We start from the raw sequence: 24,049 nt of genomic DNA, 5'->3' as shown, positions 1-24,049 counted from the left end.
TTTCATATCCTCACACTAAACGACCTCGAAAACTTTGGCTCAACGTTCTGAAAGTTAATCCAAGGCATGCTGTACAAGGGAACTTAAAACAAAAGGAGGTTGTTATATTGCAGCAAACAGTTGATGATGGAATGACAGATTCAATAGAGGAGATCATAGTTGACAGTTTCGTAGATGGTAATCAGCCTAATGAAGAACTTGATTTTGAGATCAACGATGCTGAACAAGAAGACGAATTTCGTGGCAACTACTCGTCGTCGTCTTCGTCTTCAGATGAGGATGAAGATCAAGAAGATGAAAATGAGGAATATGAATAATTTTCATGTTTATTATTTGTGTATTTGTAATTTTATTGAAATCGCAAACACTAGTGTTATTATAATTTTATTGAAATTTCGATGATGTTTTCTCTCTAATTTTATCAATATTTTATAGTCAGAAAAACGTCATAAATTGAGACTATAGTGCGACTGTTATGTTTTGTCTAATATTTTTTTGGTTAAAAAATCTTAACACAAAATTAGACTAATATTTTATTGTCACAAAGACGTCACAAATTGAGACTATATTGTGACTGAACTTATATTTTGCGACTGTTTTGTCACTAAAGTGATTGTGCATCTGTTTCTGTCAGTCGCAATAGAGTCTTAAAGTACAACGGTTTAGCGAGTATCTTACATTAATTTTAGAATTTTACAAATTTGAGTACAAAAAATGTCAACTTATACATTTCTACTTATATGTGACATCTAATATTTACTAAATTTCTATAATCACATAAATAAAACACCAAATTAGACAATTATGTTTATATCCTCCAACACATGTATTAGGGTTACATGTGTTTAATTAAGTTAGAGTAGTGAAGGTTGTATATATTTACAAAAACATATAAAAATTATTATGTTTGATATTTTATCAAAACTAAACTCTTAAATGAGAGTATACATGATCAAAGGGTCATGTCTAATATGTTTTTGGTTATAAAATCTTAACACAAAATTAGACTAATATTTTATTGTCACAAAGACGTCACAAATTGAGACTATATTGTGACTGAACTTATATTTTGCGACTGTTTTGTCACTAAAGTGATTGTGCATCTGTTTCTGTCAGTCGCAATAGAGTCTTAAAGTACAACGGTTTAGCGAGTATCTTACATTAATTTTAGAATTTTACAAATTTGAGTACAAAAAATGTCAACTTATACATTTCTACTTATATGTGACATCTAATATTTACTAAATTTCTATAATCACATAAATAAAACACCAAATTAGACAATTATGTTTATATCCTCCAACACATGTATTAGGGTTACATGTGTTTAATTAAGTTAGAGTAGTGAAGGTTGTATATATTTACAAAAACATATAAAAATTATTATGTTTGATATTTTATCAAAACTAAACTCTTAAATGAGAGTATACATGATCAAAGGGTCATGTCTAATATGTTTTTGGTTATAAAATCTTAACACAAAATTATACTAATATTTTATTGTCACAAAGACGTCACAAATTGAGACTATATTGTGACTGAACTTATATTTTGCGACTGTTTTGTCACTAAAGTGATTGTGCATCTGTTTCTGTCAGTCGCAATAGAGTCTTAAAGTACAACGGTTTAGCGAGTATCTTACATTAATTTTAGAATTTTACAAATTTGAGTACAAAAAATATCAACTTATACATTTCTACTTATATGTGACATCTAATATTTACTAAATTTCTATAATCACATAAATAAAACACCAAATTAGACAATTATGTTTATATCCTCCAACACATGTATTAGAATTACATGTGTTTAATTAAGTTAAAGTAGTGAAGGTTGTATATATTTACAAAAACATATAAAAATTATTATGTTTGATATTTTATCAAAACTAAACTCTTAAATGAGAGTATACATGATCAAAGGGTCATGTCTAATATGTTTTTGGTTATAAAATCTTAACACAAAATTATACTAATATTTTATTGTCACAAAGACGTCACAAATTGAGACTATATTGTGACTGAACTTATATTTTGCGACTGTTTTGTCACTATTTAGATTGTGCATGTCAACAAATTGAGACGTGTAGGTGTCTGGGTTTATAATTTGCGACTGTTCTGCCACTAAGTATAGTTTTTGTTTAATGTTTACGACAGTCACAAAGTAGTCTTAAAGTACCACTACTTTCTTACGGATTAAAATTTCCCCAAATTTTAGTGAAAATTATTAGCGGTAATTATTCCCCCGAGTTTAATTATTCCCCCCCCCATCAAATTGAACACTCTTAGTAACACTCTTAGTAAATATCGAAACCCTCATAATTTCCCGAAACCCTCTTTTTTCTTTTCTCTCTGTCTTTTCGTTTTCTAATCTACTGAAATTCCGACTTCTTCTCCGACTTCTTCTCCGACTTCTGTTCCGATGAAATCCGGCGGTGGTGGTCGTGGATCTGGCGGTGGTGGTCGTAGATCTGGCGGTGGTGGTCATGGATCTGGCGGCGTTGCGAGACGAAGTAGAGATGTCGCTTCGTCGTCTCACTCCTCTAACCCTTCCTCTCACAACGAAAATTCTTCACACTCCCAACAATCTCAACCGTCGCTTCCATCTCGGTATACGCAAGCATCATTTCCCCAGTATCCTCGAGAAGCTTCTCCTCAGCCACAACAACCAGGCTTTCAACAACAGCTCCACTCCCAGATGCAGCAGCCACCACCACCGCATGCTCATGTTCCGGTGTATCAACAGGTGGCTCCTCAGAATCCGGGATACAACCAGCCGCTTCACAATGGTGGATATCAACCACCGCTTCACCATCCGGCTTATCCACCGCCGCTTCAGGATCTGGGGTTTCTGCCGCCGAATCCTCAGAATCCGGTGTATCAACCGCTGGCTCCTCCGAATCAAGGATTCCAACCGCCGCCGCCTCCGAATCAGGACGGTCAAGAGCATCCACCACCGGCTCAGAATCAAGACTTCCAACAGCAACTGGATGAGTTGCTTGCACTTCCTGGTCGACACCATCTCCCGATATTGAGTCCGCATCCCATCCCCGACACTCAAAGCATATGGTAAAATATTTTTTTCTTTTATTTTATCATTTGATTATTATTTTGATAAATAAGTAAAATATTTATCATTTGATTATCATTTTATCATTTGGTAAAATATTTTTTTCTTTTATTTTATAATTTGATTATCGCATTGCTCCCATTTGAATAACGCTTTGTGTGTTGTGTTATCGTTTAGATAAAATAAGTAGATTATTGTTTGGTTCAGTTTCTTATTGTTTTCAAAGTTTGGTTCGTTTTCTTAGTTGTTTTCAAAGTTTCTAAATTGTTTTCAAAGTTTGTTGTGTTGTGTTGTATTGTGTTGTGAAGTTTAGTTCAATTTCCATTAGATTATTGTGTTGTGATCCATTCGCTTATGTTTGATGGCTTATATTTTATAACTTAACACTCTCATATTTATGTAACAGGTTTGGACGAGACAAAGGAAAGCTATCTCGTGTTATTTCTGGGATTTTAAGGAGAAAGTTCGATGGTCCATACTTCAGCTGGAAGGTTACGCCATTACACATACGGGAGAGATATTTTAGATCCTTTACGGTAATGAGTTTCTTTTTAGACACAGTTTCTTTTTTTACTAAACTAAGTCAATGAGTTTGTCTTTTGTTTACTTACTTGACACTTACTTTACATTGTTGTACTGTGTAGAGGAAATACAATTGGGATGTTGCGATTACTGAGCTTGTGAGAGAAGGATTTGTGAAGATAGCGAAAAACAGAATGAAAGGAATTGTAAGTCAAGCAAAGACGTATGATGAGCCACCGATTTGGATCAATCCTACACTTTGGAAACAAATGTGGGAGCATTGGGACACACCTGAAGCTAAGGAGAAGAGCTCTAATGCATCCCAAGCCCGTAATTCTGATCGTGACGGTCTTGGAATCCACAAACATCTATCCAGCCAGAAATCTTACTTGCGAATTCAACAAGAGTTGGTAAATGCTCTAAACTAACTCTAATTATTTCATTTAAATATTTCAGTATCCACAATTAACATTTTTCTATCCATTGTAGGAAGAAAAGTTGGGACGTCCTGTCTCGCTTGGAGAGGTGTTTGTCGCAACACATACAAAGGCAGATGGAAGTTTTTATTCAGAAGGCCAAACAAGTTGTGGAGACATATGAGAAGAACATAGAGGAGGTAATGTCTCAAATGGAGTCTGATGTTACAGACCACTCCTCGCCAGATTCTCCTCATGCAACCCTCCTCCCCATTCAAGAAAAAGATGACATTTTCTTAAAGGTAATTTCCAGTACAATTGTCTTTGTTGTGCCTATCATAATTGTCTTATTTTGCTAAGCTAAGTATCTGATTTTGATTGATGCTTAAGAATCCTTGATATTGATATACTTTTGATTGATGCTTGAGAATACTCGATGTTGATTATCTGGGTTTGTGTGATATTTCTATCTGGGTTTGTGTGATATTTCTGTTTGTTATGTTTGTTTTGTGAATGATCATCTCTTCTTTTGTCTTAGTGTACTGTAACGAATGCCAAGGGAACCCCCTTTGGACTTGGAAGTCTCTCGGAGATAATCACCAAAGGGAAAAGAAAGGCTACTTATCCAAGCTCTAGTCCAGATTCGCTGTTAGAGATTCAAGAACAACTCCAGGTTGCTCGTCGTAAGCTCGCTGATCAAGATGAAGAAAATGCTCGACGTGCCAGAGAAGATGCTAGACGTGATGAGGAGCAACGTGACGCTCAAAACCGCATTGCAACCTTGGAGATGCTCGTATCCTACTTGAAGACTAGTGATCCGGGGGTTGCAGAATTCTTGTCTACTCAACCACCAGCCAATGCGCCATTAACCACAGCAGCACCAGCAACCAACATCACTCCAGCCACTGCGACCAATGTCAACCAACCTGCAACAACCACTTCAGGAGCTAGTTCACCATCTACTTCACCTGCGACTGCACCAACCACTTCACCTTTGTCAGTATCATCCTCTCATGCTTAACAAACTAATTCTATCTCTTTTAAGCCTCTATAACTATTTTTTGGATTGTGTAGTAGTGTTTCTAGATCCTTAGCCTAAAACTATTTTCTGTATATGATCGTTGAATGATTTGTATGTTTTTTGTTAAGATCATTCAAATCAGGATTTTAATTTAAATTCAGGTTTTTTTTTTCAAAATTTATTGTATACTGTCCCAAATTACTAGGTATATTTTCACTGATTTGCGACCATTTATAATTTAAATAAACACAAACAAAGTACCAAATTTGTTGTGTATATGTCAAGATTTTGGGACTAAAAAAACTTAGTCTTCAGTCCGTCACAAACAATTCTGACTCCTTTGCGACTATCTTGTGACTAAACAGCGACTATTTTAGGACCAAAATTCAGATTTTTAAAGTTTACTGTGGTATTAAGTCAGTCTTCCAAACGTAGCTAATTTGTGACTACCATGTCGTCTGAAAGAAGTCGTCTATTACGACTGCCAAAGCGAGTCACTATACTGTCGTTAATTACGACGGTATATTCCGGTCTGTCCGTAGTCGCCAATTACGACTGCGCCAGTGAGTCACTATAGAGTCGTTCATTACGACGGTACGTTTCGGTCTGTCCGTAGTCGCTAATTAACGACCATAACCCTTGTCTCCAATGCGTCGCAAATAAGGGACTGGTTTGCGACCAAAACAATTTGCGACCAAATATTTGCGACCAAATATAACAGTCCTTCAATAGTTGCACATACCGACTTAGCGACTGATTTGAGACGATTCCAGTAGTCCCAAACGCCGTGTTTTCGTGTAGTGTTCTTCTTAATCCGAAGAGGGTGGGAACCCTTTTACAACCTGGTGCCTCCTATCACAAGTTCTTTCTGCATGTTTTGTTTTTTAATACACGTATCCACTTTCCAATAATAACTTATGTAATTGTGTTTTTCTATCGTAATAAAATAGTAGTTTCTATTAAAAATAAATCATATTAAACGTGTTTTATCTTGTAGTAGATAAGAAAATCGCGTAGTAATGACATAAATAATCAGATCTGTCTCCCAAGATGTTCACATGTATATATTACTATATTAGCTCTTTTTTGTCAACTAGCATTTTATCTTCAAAATTTGAGATATTTTAATCAGATTAATAACAAAATAGCAAGGTGTAACAGTGTAAGGACTATTTCTTCTTCTTTTTTTCTTCATTTACTTTTACTTTTGAAAAATACTTAGATTTATTCCCTCCCCTTTCAACCAATCAAAATTAAATTAAAAAGTAAAACAAATTCTGTATACTTTTATTTAAGGAAAGTTAAATATTGGCTTGGTTTAGATTTTATAATTAAACGAGATTATATATCGGTTTGAGTTTATAAATGAGAATTAGGATTTAGATTTTACAATTAAAACGAAATTATAAGTCGGTTTGGGTTTACAAATGAGGTGGTTAAAGTTTAAATTTTACAATTAGAAAAAAATATATATTGGTTTGGGTTTATAAATAAGGTGGTTAAGGTTTAGATTTCACAATTAAAACGAATTATATGTCGGTTTGGATTTACAAATGAGGTGGTTAGGGTTTCGATTTTACATTAGAACAAAATTATATGTCGGTTTGGGTTTCCAAATGAGGTGATTAGGAGTTATACTTTACACTAGAAGTCTAGAACATAATTATATATCTGTTTAGTTTATAAAATAGCTGTTTGATTTTTTATTATTTTACAATGATGATTTATACAAATTTTATTTTCTTATTTTATAAGGGAATGAATAAAGAGGTTTACTCCTAGGGGTGAATAAAGAGATCACTCCTAGGGGTGAATAAAGAGGTTCACTCCTAGGGGTGAATCCAAGTATTGTCCTTTACTTTTGTATATGGTGTTTCCGATCATATGAAATCATAAAACTTATAGTGTTTGAATCGAAATTCATCTATAAATATTTTGTGATTAAAATTCATTCTAAGTTATGAATGGGTAATCTATACTAATAAAAAGTAGGAGCTATAAGCTCCTTAAGGCATCCACCTAAGCTTTAAAACCACCAATAGTGATTAGACACCTCACTAATTAACATTTTTTAAAAAATTTCAGAATTTTATTTATTAAGAATTATTTTAAACAACCTATCAGGATTTGACATGTCATTCATTAACATTTTTAAAATTTCCAGAATTTTTAGAAAAGGAAAAATTTTAAATTTATGGAAATAAAAGAACTATGTACAATATCCCACATCGGCTAGAAAATTTTTAGACAATAGTTCAGAACCAGTATAAATAAGATTAATATGCTTCCAACAACGAATTAGCAGGAAAGCTTGATTTATCAAGCGTCCAAGTTTAAAAGTTTTATTCGGTTTGATCCGGTTTTTTATTTGATCAAATTAAAACTTTAAAAAGTTTCAAAAAAATATATTATAATTTTTAAATTTTTTAAAAGTTTAAATATTATAAATATTGAAACTTTTAAAAGTTTTTAAATATTATAATTTTAAAATTTTAAAAGTTTAAAATCTTATAAATATTGAAACTTTTTAAAAGGTTCAAATTTTATATTTCGAAACATTTTAAATGCTAAAAATATTATAAATATTCATGTAATACAAAAATTATCTTATTTATCTACGTTTGTGCTTTTTATTTCTTATGAGCTGTAAAATATATTTTTGTGTATGATTTTATTGATGAGTTGATATTCTTTCATTAATTTTTTATTTTTTTATCTTATTTTTTATTTTTATGAGAAAAGAAATGATTTTGTTCTTGGAGTTTGATGGGTTAACAAGTTGTGTGGTAGTCTTAAAAAAATATTTTTCATTGGAAGAATGTGAAGAAGTTGATGAGGAAGAAGAAGAAATATAGTATAACAAAGAACCAGACGGTAAAAGTAACAATGACAATTACCAAAAAATTTGACATTGAAAATGAAAAGAAAGAATAAGACAACATTGAATAAAAAACATGAAAATATAGGTGGTAGCGATCAATTAAATATGAAAAAGAGTTAAATTTATGATGATAAAATTCTTTCGTTTTTTTGGTGGTCAAAGAAATGGTTAAGAATATGTGAGGTCATCAGTTTGATTCGCCTCGCCTCGACGTCGAGTTAAATTCATGATTTTTTTTTATCAGATTTGATTTTATAACACAACTGATTTTTATATTTTAAAAAATTGTGTATCTGAAATTTAATTTTTTCTTTAATACTAATTTTTTTTTTTATAAGATAATATTTTATTACCGTCATCAATCATATATAATTTTCATCAAAATATATCGATAAGGATAGTTTTTTCATATCATGTTTTTGTTTAAACTAAATTTATGTTCAAAAACTGAATGATATACCATGTTAATAAATGTTATTGTTCTAACATATAAACACAAACGCAACAACAAATATTTCCCTATGATTTAGCTAAGCATTTTCAATAACAAAATCTTTTATCTTATTTTATTTTGATTGTTGTTCATGTGCACCTACCTCCTCTACATATAAAAGGAATAAAAGAAACTACGATTCAACCCTCAAGAAGAAAAAGAAGAAAAGGCCCAGAAAGTCCAAAAAATATGGACCCAATTTTGCGTTGTAACGCATTGACAACTACTCTTGGACAAGTACACGTGAATGCCATTTCCTGCTATACGTATAAACCCCAAATTATAATAATACTCAACGATTACTCTTAGCTTATTACTTTCCTACACTTTAAAACATATTTTCATGTACATAATAACATAAAGTTTTTTTTTTGGTTAAAATAATAACATAAAGTTATGTATTTCACTTTCATTTTTTCGTATTAATTAATTTGGATCTATCGACAGAGAGATACACGAATGAGGCAAACGAGAATGCATGATTAATATTTGATATTTACATTATTTAATAATATTCACCATACGTAGTGTACAACGATCTCACAAGTCCGGATCCAACCAAACAACATAGCTTTTTTATTATAATTATTAACCCATAAATAAATTAGAGAGAGAAAAAGGAGCTAGATTTAGAGAGAGAAATAATGGATGTAATGATGATGGTGAAGCTGGCATTTTCTGCAAGTTTAATGCGTATTTTCTTCTTCTTTATTATTTTTGAAGATAATTCTTTATGAAATAGAGAAAATATAATTATTGCCTGAAAATTTTCCTTATTTTTCGTGTTATGATGGATTCTTGTAGTTGAAGTAAAACATTTGGTCGAACAAAAGCACAGCATTTTGGACCATCATGATCCTTAGTTATTCCTATATATAGTGTTTTCTTATTGATATCATTTATGTACGTATGTAGTAGCATAAGAGAGTCTAAAAATTACCATTAAGAGTTGGAAAATGAGGTCGCCAAATTTTTAAAATCTAATTTAATGTATGCTTTATACGAAAACATACTTATCTTTCTTATATATATATATATATATATGTGTATGTATGACGTGCTTGCATTTTTGAATATTCGATGGACCCATTCCATTCCTCAAGTTGTTGATTATTTATTGAGTTTCTTATTAAGGATGAAATTATCATGGGATAACTGATCAAGAAAGTACTGAAACTTGATTGTCTTGAGTTAACTCAAAAAAAAATTGTACAAAAGATAATTCATCAAGATATAATTTTAAAATTATATGATAACTTAGAAACTCAATTAAGATCATCTGAGGTAACTAGAAAGATATTTTGTTGTAATTCATCAAGAAGTAATAAGTTAGTAATTCATCAAGATGTAATAAGTTCGAATGACTGTTGGTGTATACATCATTAAAGCTGATTAGGACATATGAATTTGACTCAGAATCTCTTAATTATTGGAAAAAAACACAACGTCTGTCTTTCTAACTTGCTTCAAAACAAATATTTTATATGTGTTTGAATTAATACATCAAAATGTTTTTTTTAAAATATTATTTTGTTCATTGTAGATGGAAAGTTATACTACTACTACATATGTTTTGCTCATATGGTTTGCGTATACGATTCGATCATATGATCATGCTGATATTTAGAGAATTAAAATTAATTTGCTAAAACAAAAATTGATATTTATTCTTTAAATATGCAACTTTATAAGCATATAAACCGTTTATTTTCTTATTTTACTTGGTCAATACATTCACTCTTTCTGGAATTTTATAATTTTGACTTTTTATAATTTTAAACATTATTTTATAATATTTCATTCTAGAACATTGAATGTCCCATATATTCACTAAATTACTTCAAATTTAATAGATCCTGAAAAAAAAAGTGTCTAATAAAATCCAACCAAAACAAAAAAATATTACAGTTTAAATATATAAAAAATTATTGTCAAATACACACATAGAATATTTTTTAAAAAAAAAAATATGTGAACCCAAATTGCTTAACAAAATCATTTTTCGTTTTCATATACCAAAAAAAAAAAAAGTTTTACATAAAACTTTTTTTTTTTTTTTTGGCAAAACGTTGTGGGATGTCAATTTATGCCGACTGCCCGACTCAATCAATTGTGGTTAGGGTTTTTTTTTTTTTTTTTTGTTCTGGTTTTAAATTTTGGTAATAATTCTTCCGAGAGTGAAAGGAGTCTCCTTTTTGTCTCTTTCTGTCTTCGTTTTCAGAATTCTAATTAGACACACAAACAATTCAATTCTCCCCCTTTGAGTTTTCCGATTTGCTTCTCTCTTCTCTCTCAAAGATCTCTCTCTCTCTCTCTCTCTCTCTCTCTCATTGCTTTTTCTTGGAGACAAGACAACGGATCCAAATCGAAGACACTCTCAAACTAAATCCACGGAGATTCCGATTGCTCTTTCTTCTTCTTTAAAGTAAAATTCAGGTAAAAAAAAAAAAAAAAAAATCACTTTTTTTCCATCTGGGTTTCTTCTTCTCTTCCAGTATCAGTCATTGTCTTAGTCAAATCTCTTCTGTTTTACGATTCCTCAGATTCGCCCACCAAGTGTATGTTAAAATTCCTCAAAGAGAGATAGAAAAAGAAAAAGATGAAGGATTTTCCTTCTTGCTTTGGTGAAAATGGTGTTCAAGTTGCGGATTCATCGTCTTCAAACTCCGGTAAAAATGCTCAGAATCTTGTTACTTGTATCTACCAGTGTCGTATCCGTGGAAGAAACTGTTTGATCACTGTGACATGGACTAAGAATCTGATGGGTCAAAGTGTGACCGTTGGTGTTGATGATTCTTGTAACCAGAGTCTTTGTAAAGTCGAGATTAAGCCGTCTCTGTTCACTAAACGTAAAGGTTCCAAGAGTTTAGAGGCGTATTCTTGTAACATCGATGTATTTTGGGATCTCTCGTCTGCAAAATTCGGATCAGGTCCTGAAGCTTTGGGAGGGTTCTATGTTTGTGTTGTTGTTGACAAGGAAATGGTTTTGCTTCTTGGTGATATGAACAAGGAAGCTTTGAAGAAGACGAATGCTTCTCCTTCGTCTTTAGGTGCTGTGTTCATTGCTAAGAAAGAGCATGTTTTTGGTAAGAGAGTGTTTGCGACGAAAGCTCAGCTTTGTGCGGATGGGAAGATTCATGATCTTGTGATTGAATGTGACACGAGTGTCACTGATCCTTGTCTTGTTGTTCGTGTGGATGGGAAGACGTTGTTGCAGGTGAAGCGGCTTAAGTGGAAGTTTCGTGGTAACGATACGATTGTTGTTAATAGAATGGCTGTGGAAGTTCTATGGGATGTTCATAGTTGGCTCTTTGGGTTGCCTTCAGCGGGGAACGCAGTGTTCATGTTCAGGACTACTCAATCTACTGAGAAGAGCTTGTCTTTCTCACAGGACATGACAACAACAAACTCCAAGTCTCAAAGTTTTGGTTTTTCGTTGATTCTGTATGCTTGGAAGAACGAGTAGAACAAACAAAAAAAAAAAAAAAGAGAGAGTTTCTCGGTGCTAACCAAAAAAAACCTTATAAGAGTTTGTTGATTCCTTATCGACAATTTTTATTCTTTATAGCATGATTTATGAGTTGATTCATAATTGGTTTCTTCTATATATATATATATATATATATATATATCTCCTTATACAATGCTAAATTCAGTTGAGTCTTGACGAATGCGATCTGTGTATGCATCTGTTACTTATGTCCTAGTTACTTGTTTCCTTCTTCATGTGGATAGTGCGAATACAAATATGCTTTCTGATCTTGGAGCTGGTGAACATTTAGATGTTTAGCAAACTTTTGCGTATCTTCTTTATGATAACAGATTGCTCATAAAATTTCTTTATAGAGGCATATAGAGATCGCCGGATTTGTACACAAATGTTCTCGTGAAGTTTTTAAACATGAATTATTTGATTGATCATAAGATTTGTCTAAAGCATAGCGCTCTTTAAAGCTTTTAAAAATATGAATAGTAGCAATATGACTGTAACAAGCATAAAAATTGTCTTTGTCTGAGAGATTCTATTAATAACAACTTTCGAAAAAATTTGAATTGTCAAGTCACGGAAACTTTCTGTAGAGAGTAGACAGCTTTCTGTAGACAGCTTTCCACATACTTTAGATAGTATGTGGAAAAAAAAACGAACCTCACGCTGTTTCACTGAAAATCTCCTCAACTACTTGCCGTTTGATACTTTTGTCTTATTTTGGTCGGAGAAGTACACATGAGAAGAGACTTCAAGTGTTCAAAGTGAGATAGAGTGTCTCTCTTCTTTTTGTTACTGCAAACATTCTTTTATGACATCATGACATGTTTTTTTTTTTTCCTTTTCGGTTTTGTATTAGTGATAAAAGCATCCAACGTGGCCTTTATCCAAACACCAAATATTTTTTCCGGGAAAAGAGTAAATTTCAATCCGTACTATTTCAAAAGTGTGAAAATTCATACCTAGACAAAAGAACCCTTGTTTTTCAACCAAAACCCTTGTTTAATTCAAATTTACTACCTAGACTTCGAATCGTTACCCATATTCCTACATTAACTCAAACAGTGTTAGTCAACCGTTAAAATTTTCAATCAATTTGACACGTAAGCGATGATGTGTCAAGGTCGTTGGGTTCAAAACCTTAAAAAGACGTCATTTAGAATGAAAGGTTAAAACGACGTGTTTTAAATTGGGAGAAAGATCTTAAATTAGGGTTCTTCAGTAAGTTCGATTTCAATCTGTTTGTGTCTCTTTATCTCAATACAACTCCTTCGATTCACGCTTTGTTTCTTCTACACTTATCCCTCGCAAATATCTTTAATCCTCGTTCACCATTTTCACCAAGTACACACTTAGATAAAGAGAGAGAGACATGAGCAGATTGAAATCAAACTTACTGAAGAACCCTAATTTAAGATATTTCCCCCAATTCAAAACACGTCGTTTTAACCTTTCATTCCAAACGACGTTGTTTTAAAGTTTTGAACCTAACGACCTTGACACGTCATCACTTACGTGTCAAATTGATCAAAACATTTAACGGTTGACTAACGTTGTTTGAGTCAATGTAGGAACAAGTAACGATTCAAAGTCTAGGTGGTAAATTTGAATTAAGTGAGAGTTTAGGTTGAAAAACACACGGTTTTGTTGTCTGGGTAGAAATTTACACTTTTGAAATAGTACGGGTTAAAGTTTACCATTTTCAAAAGGATAAATTTCAACCCGTACTATTTCAAAAGTGTAAATTTGTACCCAGACAATAGAACCATGTGTTTTTCAATCTAAACCCTCATTTAATTCAAATTTACTACCTAGACTTCGAATCGTTACCCATATTCCTACATTAACTCAAACAGTGTTAGTCAACCGTTAAAATTTTCAATCAATTTGACACGTAAGCGATGATGTGTCAAGGTCGTTGGGTTCAAAATCTTAAAAAGACGTCGTTTGGAATGAAAGGTTAAAACGACATGTTTTAAATTGGGAAAAATATCTTAAATTAGGGTTCTTCAGTAAGTTTGATTTCAATCTGTTTGTGTCTCTTTATCTCAATACAACTCCTTCGATTCACGCTTTGTTTCTTCTACACCTATCCCTCGCAGTTATCTTCAATCCACGTTCACCATTTTCACCAAGTACACACTGAGATAAAGAGAAAGAGAGACAAGAGCAGATTGAAATCAAACTTACTGAAGAACCCTAATTTAAGATCTTTCGCCCAATTCAAAACACGTCGTTTTAACCTTTCATTCCAAATGACGTTGTTTTAAAGTTTTGAACCTAACGACCTTGACACATCATCGCTTACATGTCAAATTGATCAAAACATTTAACGGTTGACTAACGTTGTTTGAGTCAATGTAGGAACATGTAACGATTCAAAGTCTAGGTAGTAAATTTGAATTAAGTGAGAGTTTAGGTTGAAAAACACACGGTTTTGTTGTCTGGGTAAAAATTTACACTTTTGAAATAGTACGAGTTGAAATTTACCATTTTCCCTATTTTTCCCAGGTCCAGTTGACTTTCCCTTACCCAAACTATACATGCTTAAATATTACATTTATAAGAAGAATAAATATTACCGATCTTAGAGGGATTTCAAACAATATTAGTAAAAAAAATTAAAATATCAATAATTTAGTGTTACAACGTGAATATATCATTTTATTATTTTGTAAACATTATTAATATGAGAATATTAGATATATTTTTATTATTATTAAGAATGATAGTCACAATCATTGGTTACTTAGTAAAAAACGAGAACACAAATGATATAAAGTATACATTTGAGGACTATTAATTGCCGTTTTAGCAAATAAATCTGCGCATATATTTTGTTCCCGATGTTGGAATGTAAATCGTATATCAATAAACTGTCATCATGTTATAAGTTGATTAAATTAAGATTATGTAAAAACATTATCATCATGTAGTATTTAAATCCTATAATTAACAATCAAAATATATAATTTTTTTTTTCAGAATCAAAATATATAATTATATAATCTTAACCACTAAAAAAATTTAAAAAATAGGAAATAAATACAATTTTAATTTTAATTTTTTGGTTATTAAAAAACTGTTCTTAAAAACATTTTTTTTAAGATTTAAAATGGCTATAGAAACCTAAATTTTATGGAAACGGAAGCGGATATGTAGAAATAAAAAGATGAAAACTAATTTTTAGAAAAATCACAAATATTAAAAGTGTATATATGTTGGAAGCGTATATATTTATAATATATATATATATATATATATATATATGTGTGTGTCAGTTTGTGTAATTTCAAAAATAATATAAGAATCATATATTCGATGACACAATGTTGTTAAACAAAAAGAATACATAATGAAAGACAAAAAAAATAAAAAAATTAAACAATGATAATATTAATAGATGACACAGTGGAAGAAATAAACGTAGTTGGGCCTCTATTGGGCCAGAAAAACCAAAAAACGCACGTGGAAGAAAGTAATCGTCTTCTTCGTTTTGGATGTGGCCGGAAACGAAGAACAATCCGACCACGATTCCGTTTTACGAACACTAACACGCATCCAATTCAGAATCCCACAACGTTTCCAACCGCCAAATCTAAGAAGGGTGGTCTAACTGGAAAACCTTTTTTTTTTTTTTTTTATCTATTGTAGAAATGTCGTCATCGTGTTTTAGTTGTTAAGTGATCGAGAGATGGTTATTGCGGTGGCGGCTACGAGCTCCATTGTTTCCGGCATCAAACTTTCAGAGATCTTTAATTCCGTAGATGATGCCTCCAGTAGTTACGGAAGAACCAACCTGACTGGAGTTAGAATTTATTCGGGATTGAATCGCCGACGATTCTCATCGATCGGAGCTGTGTCCCCAATTCGTGGGCATTTCAGGTAAAGTCTCGATTTTTTTATTTATTTATATTAGAGTGAAAAAACACCTCCTTTGAAATTGCTTGTTTGTCGTCATTTTGATTTGAATCTTGAATTGGCTGCTGCAGCTCATTCGCCTGCTCTCCGGATCTCGGTTTGGTCTGTGGTTTAAGTGCACCACCTGAAGCTCTGCCAATCGCTTGTGACAATTCAAGCCTTTCCATCAAAACTTTCAACCAGGTGATTTTTTTCATTTCGATTTTGCAGTTTAAGTTTGTGCTTCTATCTAATGTTTCCGAGTCTTGTCAATTCAGGGTCTTGATAAATCAACTAGTTATAAATGTCTGTATCTGGTTTCTGAGTTGGATTGAGGTATTTGCTTCATGCTGACTAAACCATGTTTGGTCCTGTCTGTGTTCATTTGTATGGCTTGATGGGTATTATGGACTTGAGTATAAAGTGTATTACTTAACAGCTTTAAAAAGAACTGTAGTTTTATTGAGCTTCAAACTGCTTTGATGACAGAGATTTAGATTAGTATGCTCTAATTATGCGTTTTCTCTGTTCTATGATTATATTCCTCAGTTGATTGAAATTTTGATTGATCGGGTGGATCTATCTGAATCTGAGGCTGAATCATCTCTTGAGTTTTTACTGAACGAGGCAGACGAGGTCCTGATTAGCGCCTTTCTAGTTCTACTGAGAGCTAAAGGCGAGACATACGAAGAAGTAAGTATCAATTAAGTCAATCTAAGGCATATTAATAATACATCATCCTATATTACAGCACTTCACTTAGTAAACATCTTCCATTTAGGTTGTGGGGTTGGCTAGGGCAATGATGAAACATGCTAGGAAAGTGGAAGGATTAGGTGATGTTGTGGACATAGTTGGAACAGGTGGTGATGGAGCAAACACAGTCAATATATCAACTGGATCTTCCATACTTGCTGCAGCTTGTGGCGCAAAAGTAGCAAAGGTGTAACGACTGAGAAATTCCTTAACAGAAATGATAGTTTCATTGATCCCATCTCTTCTTCGGTCATGTAATCATGGGTATTTATTTTGCTAGCAAGGGAACCGTTCGAGTTCTTCTGCATGTGGAAGTGCTGATGTACTAGAGGCACTAGGAGTAATGCTGGATTTGGGACCAGAGGGCATCAAAAGATGTGTCGAAGAATCGGGGATTGGCTTTATGATGTCGCCTATGTATCATCCAGCTATGAAGATTGTTGGTCCTGTCCGGAAAAGCTTAAAATAAAAACCGTTTTTAACATATTGGGACCTATGCTTAACCCTGCTAGAGTGTCTTATGCTGTCGTTGGTGTATACCACAAAAATCTGGTACATTTACTTCCTGCTGAAATTAGCTAGGTTCGTCAAGAAAAAGAAGAGACATTTAAAGTTACTGTTGCTTGTGTGGTTTTTATAGGTTGTTAAGATGGCAAAGGCGCTGCAACGATTTGGAATGTAAAGAGCACTGGTGGTACACTCGTATGGTCTAGACGAAATGAGTCCATTAGGTACGATTATCTCTTCCCAAAACTGATGACTATTATTATTATCCTACGATTATTATTAACCAATCATGGGTAACAACAGGAGGAGGGCTAGTTTATGATGTAACCCCCGAAAAGATCGAAGAATTCTCATTCGATCCATGTAATGATTTCTCACTCAACTGTCTACCTTTTCTATTCCCTCTCTAAAATGAAGAGTGCACAGGCAACTTGGTAAAACGGGAGAGTTAAAGATATCTTTTGACAGTGGATTTTGGTATTTCTCGTTGTACACTTGAGGATTTGCGAGGTGGAGGTCCAGACTATAATGCGGATGTGTTAAGACGTGTTCTTTCAGGGGAACGTGGAGCAATTGCCGATTCATTGGTATAATATTGTTTTGCTTGCAGATTCAACATTCTCTTTCTCTCTGAAAACTTTCCTACTTTTTCTTGAACTTCTGCATTTTCAAAATCTTGTTTCAGATCCTAAACGCAGCTGCAGCTCTCCTGCGTTAGCAACCGAGTTCAAACACTAGCTGAAGGAGTAACCTTGGCACGGGAAGTACAATCGTCTGGAAAAGCTATCACGACGCTTGATTCATGGATAAATATCTCCAACTTAGCTCAGAAATCTCAGTGACCAGAGAGTCCTATGCGTTGTTTAAACACAAGTTCTTCACCCATTCTTCAGCTACACCTCACACGTCATCATCATCAATCATCATGGAGTCTATTCTTTAGAGACTTTGACACACATCTCGGTTGGTTCGATGAGCTTGAACGTGCAAACATCTCCGACCTCTAAGCCTAATTCTTTGGCGAAACGGCTCCATCCAGCAGAAAATCTTTACTTCACATCAGTGACCACATACGTAACCTCCCATGACTTCTTTCCCTTGGGATGATGAATCTTGAACATCTTTGTCTGATTTGGCATATGCATGTCCACAAACTTCTTCGGGATCCCCTAAATCACAGAGTTGTATTACATTAGTTCACATATATAAATACAACCATTTTGACAATGTGTGACTGGTTTTTCCTTGCTTATCTTACCAAGAACAGGAGGTGTGATTTCTTGATGGTGATCTTGAATTCTGGAACAAGAGATGAGGTGTCGACTTCAGATTAGAAACAGTATCCGCCTTCTTGTTCTTACTTTTCTTGGATTCTTGTGGTTTCCCTTTTTCTCAAGTTAAGCTCCTGTTTCTGCTTCGATTTCCCACTTGTCGATTCAGCTGTTTTAAGACCTGGATAGCTCTGTTCAGAACAAGACTCTGGCTCTTCTTCCTTCTTCACATCTATGACTATGTAGTTGCTCTTTCTCTCTTCTCTCTTGTTCCGACCTGTATTCACCAAAATCAACCACGGAATGAATTAACGACTGTATTCTTCTTCTTCTCTATAATCATTCAGACATAGATGAACACTTACTGGAACTAGAAGTAGTGGTAGAAGATTGTCTTGGTCTAAGCATCTCCTTACCATTTGCCTCGTAGATGTTTTACATTGAAGCACATATTTGCCTCATGAGTGAAGGTAAGATACTCATTTTCACCCAAACCGTTGTCATTCACAAACTGGTTCCATCCACGATCTTCACGGTAGTGAAAAAATTGGGTTCGTGCTTGCCATGAGCTTCCCCCATGGCACTTTTAAGACCATCTTAAACGACGAAGACTTGTCGGAGATGCTTCTTATCAAGTGATGAGGAATCATTCTCTTCAGAGGGCCACAACAACAAAATCAAGAAATGATTAAATGAAGCCACATTCAAAGTTTCAACCTTTTTTCACTGGTTTAGTAAGGTTTGGTCTAATCCCATCATTTCACACACAAAACCCAATAAGAAACCCGGAAAAGGCAGTAAAATTAGTTTATATAAGAGCAAAAAATCACCAAAGAACAGACAGATCTAAAGTTCATGAGAGAGCACAAGAGACATACTAAAGAACCAAAAGATTCAGTCTTCATTAAAAAAAAAAAAAAAGGCTAATAAGAAGTATGAGAAATTAAGAGACCTACCATGATTTCAGAAGACAAGTCTTCCCTTCGAAGAATCTTGAAGAATGCAGGATTGTCTCCTTCTTCCATGACCTGACTCTCACCATCTTTGGTTTCTCTCCGAGAGCTCTGTTAAAAACAGCCAAAGGTAAAGCTCCCAAAATTCAAAGTGTTTTATTTTTCTGCATTAACTTCAAAATTTACATAAGAGTTAGTCTATTATTATTTATTACGAGATTAAAAACTATAGTTAGTACTCTAAAATACCAAGAAAATGGATGATTTATTTAAATGTTATCCAAATTAGATAATATTACTAGAATCCACAAAAAAAGATTCTATTACTAGAATATTTAGGCTATTTTCAAATTACCCAACGTGTCCTTGTTTAATGTTACTGGAAAAAACGTTATTACAAAAATGCCATTGCCACGTCACAAATCGCTGACGTGTAACCATAACTCAACCGTAACGTGTTACAGATGAATGTTGCGGTTGAGTTATAGGTATGTTGCGGTTGAGTTATAGGTATGTTGCGGATCAGTTATGGAAAAAAACATTTGAGTAAGAGCGGACGGCTGACTTATAGCATAAATCAACCAAGAGTTACAGTTGACTTATTAAAATCTGGTTGAGATATGATATAACTCAGCCGTCCTTACGGCTGAGTTTTCACCCGATGGTTGAGTTGTCAAAATTTTGGCTGAGTTATCACTATGACACGGCTGAATTACTATTTTCCGACTGGTTGAGTTATGAAAAACGGCTGACTTATGAGCAACTGTTACGGTTGAGTTATCGTACAACTCAACCGTGATAGGCTGACTTATCGTTACAACTCAGTCGTGATAGGCTGACTTATGAAAATGTTTTTTTAACTACTGTAATGTTTTTCATGTTGTGAATGAGTTTTATATAGGCTGAGTTATTAATTGTTTGATGGCTGAGTTGTCATGTCGGACGCAGCATCCATGTCAGCATTCCATGTCATCTTTTTTTTTCTCCGGAAATACGAAACGTCGTTCGACTCTTGTTCTTCAACTGGTAAATAAGTGAACTATTTACCTTCTTCTTCACCTTGTTCTTATACTTCTTCTTCACTTTTCTTCTTCACCTAGTTCTTTCTACTTCTTCTTCACATTGTTCTTCACCTTGTTCTTCTACTTCTTCTTCACCTTGTTCTTCATTTTTCTTTCATGGATCCAGTTCCGGTTCTAGTTGTTTCCGGTAATTGGGTAAAGACACAGAGATATGTATTTAACACCGACGATAGAGGTTGTATAATTGTGCAGATAGATGGAGGCACAACACACGACAAGCTTGTGAAGCTTGTTCTTGAAGACTACGGATTGGACGCGTTTAGCCATGAGCTAAAGCTGAGCTACATGTTCTCGAACAAGGCACTGAAACTAATGGCGCATGATACTCCACCAGTTTTTGTCTCCAATGATCGACAGTTGCAATGTTTTTTCGGGCTATGGAAAACCGATCAGCTACGTCTCTGTGTAGAGTTTTCGGCAAAACAGTCTACAGAAACTAGTGGAGCTAGAGGAAGTATGATAAGCAGTGACTCGAAAGTAGAACCTACATACGAAGTGTACGGTGGGGGATTTGAAGACACTTGTTTTGATTATGGTAAGATTGTTGACAAAGAAAACGAAGAAGAAGAAGAAGCTGTCGAAGTAGCATCTGACGAAGAAGAAGACGATGAATTTTCAAGCCGATTTGATTTTTTCGACGACTCCGATGGTGAGTCATCTAATGACGAGCAATTTTCTGTATTGGGCGAGCCTCATAGTAAAGAGGAAGACCCACCTACTCCGCCTCCTCAGAAGAAAGCTCATAAAGATGATAACTTTGCCGGATCAAAGATGGGTCCGGAGGCTATTAGGTTGGAGGTGTCAACGCTAAAAATTGCCGTGGGACAAAGATACATGAGCAAAAAGGAGTTCAGGAATCACGTGAAACTTATTTCGGTTAGGGATGGATTTGATTTTAATGTACCAGTATCAAATCCGAGACAAGTGGTTTTTAGGTGCTGGGTTGAAGGATGTCTTTGGAGAGTTCGTGCATCTGTACAAGGGAATGACCCAGATTTTCATGTTCGTGTGTACGATTCGGAACACACATGTTCTGTGACGGAACGTTCTATTAGATCCCGCCAATCAACAGCTGATGTATTGACAGGTTTTTACAGGGACTATCTTGGTGATCTTGGTCCGGATGTTAAACCTAAAAGTGTCGGAGTCATTTTCAATAAGCAATTTAGTCTAAAGGTAATAACTATGTTTCGTTTGACTTATTGATAATAATGGTTGACTTATAGGTATGTATAGGCTGAGTTATTTACATGTTACGGCTGATTTATTCATTATTTACGGCTGACTTATTCGAATGTATCGGCTGAGTAATCTCTATGTTATGGCTGATTTATTAATTTGTTTGGTGTCAACAGATGGGTTATTAATTTTGTTAGGCTGTCTGATTTTAATGAGGCTTTCAATGAGATTGAAGCACGTCATCCCGAACTACATGGATACCTCCAACGAGCTGGTGTCCGAATGTGGGCACGTGTTCATTTCCCGGGTGAAAGGTACAATTTAATGACAACGAATATTGCAGAATCAATGAACCATGCACTGTCAAATGCTAGAAATCTTCCCATAGTTTGACTGCTGGAATCGATACGGAATATGATGACCAGATGGTTTTCTGAACGGAGAGAGGATGCGAAATCGCAGCTAACAACGATCACTCGAGGTGTTGAGAAACTGTTACAGGTAAGTTTACATAACTTAGCCGTAACTTTTTCCATATATCAGCCATTACCATTATAGTTTCCATAAATCAGCCATAATTGTTTTCATAACTCAGCTGTTATTTTTTTCATAATTCAGCCTAAAACGTTTTTTTTTGTTCTACTCCCTACTAGGAACGTGTCACCACATCAAGACTTATGGAGGTACTAACGATTGATGCTGTACGTGTGCAAGTGACCTATGGATCATCTTTGCATGTTGTAAATTTGGAACTAAATAAATGCACATGCCGTAGTTTCGACCACGAGAAAATACCATGCATCCACGCAATCGCAGCTGCAGAGCATATGGATGTGTCTCGTATATCCATGTGCGATCCAAAATTTAGGAGTGTCGATTTGGTTAATGGATGGGCTGGTTCAATCATGCCTCCAGATGAATCATTCCCTGCTCCTGAAGCTGTGGATAATCAGAAGTGCTTGCCTCCGATTGTTGTGAACCAGCCAGGAAGGCCCAATAATCGTAGGATTGAATCATCTTTGGAAGTTGCCATTGAAAATAAACGCCCTAGGAAGCAACCAGCATGTTCGCGATGTAAGCAAGTTGGGCACAATGTGAACACTTGTCGGATGTAGTTAGGGAGATTTGTTTTATTTTGTGTAATAACTCAGCCATCAAGTCGTATAAACCAGTCGTTTGCTCTCAGATTGTTCCTTTTGTTAACTCAGCCGTCAAGTCATATATATCAGCTATCTACTTTCAGATTGTTTCGTGTGATAACTCAGCCATTACTTACTATAACTCAGCCATCAACGAAACCTTTCGTTTTCCCGTAAAAGTATAACTCATCTGTTAAGTAAAATTTTGGCGGGAAACCGTAAGTTAACCTAATAATAGACGCGACCTTTCTTTTGATAACTTAGCCATTATAGATTGTTTATTTTGATAACTCAGCCGTCACATGAATCGATGTGACCTTTTGTTTTCCCGTAAAACTATAGCTCAGCCGTAACTTTATTATAATTCAGCCTCAAAGTGAGAGTAGATACTAAAATGTGGAAGCATAAAAGGTGGATACATAGAACATATTAAGGTAAAACTGGAAATCACTGCTGGAAACCCTAAAGGATCTCAGAGACTTTGAGGGACAACCACAAAAGGTTACAGTTTTTGCACATGATTACATAGTCTCCATAGCGGAGAGAATGGAAACAATAATCCAAACAACACATCCAAGCACAAGCGGGTGAAGGGAGTAACGGGCTGTCAGGATAGCGATGGGAGGCTGCGTATGCGTTTTTCCGGGCCGTCTTATAACGAGATAACTCATACAGAAAATCATTACCGGTTTCCATGGCATCCGAAGACATCAGAGGATAATGATGTGCATCAAACAGCTGGAGGTAATGGACGGCCATAACCTCATTCCCTTGACAAATATTTAGTACCCCACGTGCTAAGGTGGCATCACCATCGGCCGGTACAATACGACTGAGAATATCAATCCCACGCTGGATATCTCTATCCTCATCCACAACCCTTAGCCCTTTGTAGTAGATGATAATGGGATTGCCGGCGTCAAAGCATTTGACGAAGAAAGGCCTGTACCGCCCTTCAATTTGGAGGCCACCATCAGGGGCATTGGATGTGTTGATTTATGATGGATCAGTACAAAGGGAATAGATAGCAGCTGTCTTTAGAACTTCTTTACTGTATACTGCATTTTTTCCCCTACGACCAGCCCTTAAAATAGAACCAAGTGACCACCATTGATCTTCTGCAGCAAGGGAAACGATTTTTATGAAAACATCGTCGGGGAGATCCGACATCTTGGGTGCTCGAGCGGACATAGTGTTGTAAAAAATAATTTTATTCTAGTTTGCAGTTGAGAGGTAATAAAATAAATAAACAGGAATATTATAACTCAGTCACTTGGTTCTATCTGTAGTTGAGAGGTAATAAATAGACTAACAATTTTATTTTTTTAAGCAATATTTTGGCGGGAAACCAAAAATTAATCCTGTAATAGACG

At 34.5% G+C, this 24,049-nt stretch overlaps 2 protein-coding genes and 2 pseudogenes across 3 annotated transcripts; 3 read left to right on the top strand and 1 right to left on the bottom strand.

Moving 5' to 3' along the window:
• The first annotated feature begins 2,421 nt into the window (after positions 1–2,421).
• On the top strand, positions 2,422–5,028 carry LOC147933965 (uncharacterized). The gene is made up of 6 exons (XM_087472410.1): positions 2,422–3,068; positions 3,476–3,605; positions 3,714–3,764; positions 3,808–4,001; positions 4,081–4,309; positions 4,546–5,028. The coding sequence occupies exons 1-6, from the start codon at positions 2,422–2,424 to the stop codon at positions 5,026–5,028; spliced, it is 1,734 nt and encodes a 577-aa protein (XP_087328536.1).
• A 5,469-nt stretch (positions 5,029–10,497) lies between these two features.
• On the top strand, positions 10,498–11,994 carry LOC147933964 (uncharacterized). The gene is made up of 2 exons (XM_087471034.1): positions 10,498–10,838; positions 10,946–11,994. The coding sequence occupies exon 2, from the start codon at positions 11,002–11,004 to the stop codon at positions 11,866–11,868; it is 867 nt and encodes a 288-aa protein (XP_087327160.1). The 5' UTR covers positions 10,498–10,838; positions 10,946–11,001; the 3' UTR covers positions 11,869–11,994.
• A 3,321-nt stretch (positions 11,995–15,315) lies between these two features.
• LOC104736808 (anthranilate phosphoribosyltransferase, chloroplastic-like) lies at positions 15,316–18,279 on the top strand (annotated as a pseudogene). Its single transcript, XR_015570316.1, has 9 exons — positions 15,316–15,774; positions 15,882–15,993; positions 16,339–16,482; positions 16,571–16,732; positions 16,826–17,097; positions 17,186–17,276; positions 17,356–17,415; positions 17,521–17,639; positions 17,738–18,279. The product of XR_015570316.1 is annotated as an anthranilate phosphoribosyltransferase, chloroplastic-like (transcript).
• LOC104736807 (B3 domain-containing protein At5g18000-like) lies at positions 17,985–23,372 on the bottom strand (annotated as a pseudogene).
• Between the last annotated feature and the right edge of the window lie 677 nt (positions 23,373–24,049).

Source organism: Camelina sativa, chromosome 11, assembly GCF_030686135.1.
Source record: "Camelina sativa cultivar CO46 ecotype springtype chromosome 11, ASM3068613v1".
Classification (NCBI taxonomy): domain Eukaryota; kingdom Viridiplantae; phylum Streptophyta; class Magnoliopsida; order Brassicales; family Brassicaceae; genus Camelina; species Camelina sativa.
The sequence above is the reverse complement of the archived record's forward strand: the minus strand, read 5'-3'. Positions and strand labels throughout refer to the sequence as shown.

Bases quoted from the DNA above. Each gene is read 5' to 3' on its own strand.
- LOC147933965 (XM_087472410.1), top strand. From the start codon at position 2,422: ATGAAATCCGGCGGTGGTGGTCGTGGATCTGGCGGTGGTGGTCGTAGA. The intron at 3,606-3,713 runs GTAATGAGTTTC...TGTACTGTGTAG, and splicing joins GATATTTTAGATCCTTTACG to AGGAAATACAATTGGGATGT. The intron at 4,310-4,545 runs GTAATTTCCAGT...CTTTTGTCTTAG, and splicing joins AAGATGACATTTTCTTAAAG to TGTACTGTAACGAATGCCAA.
- LOC147933964 (XM_087471034.1), top strand. From the start codon at position 11,002: ATGAAGGATTTTCCTTCTTGCTTTGGTGAAAATGGTGTTCAAGTTGCG.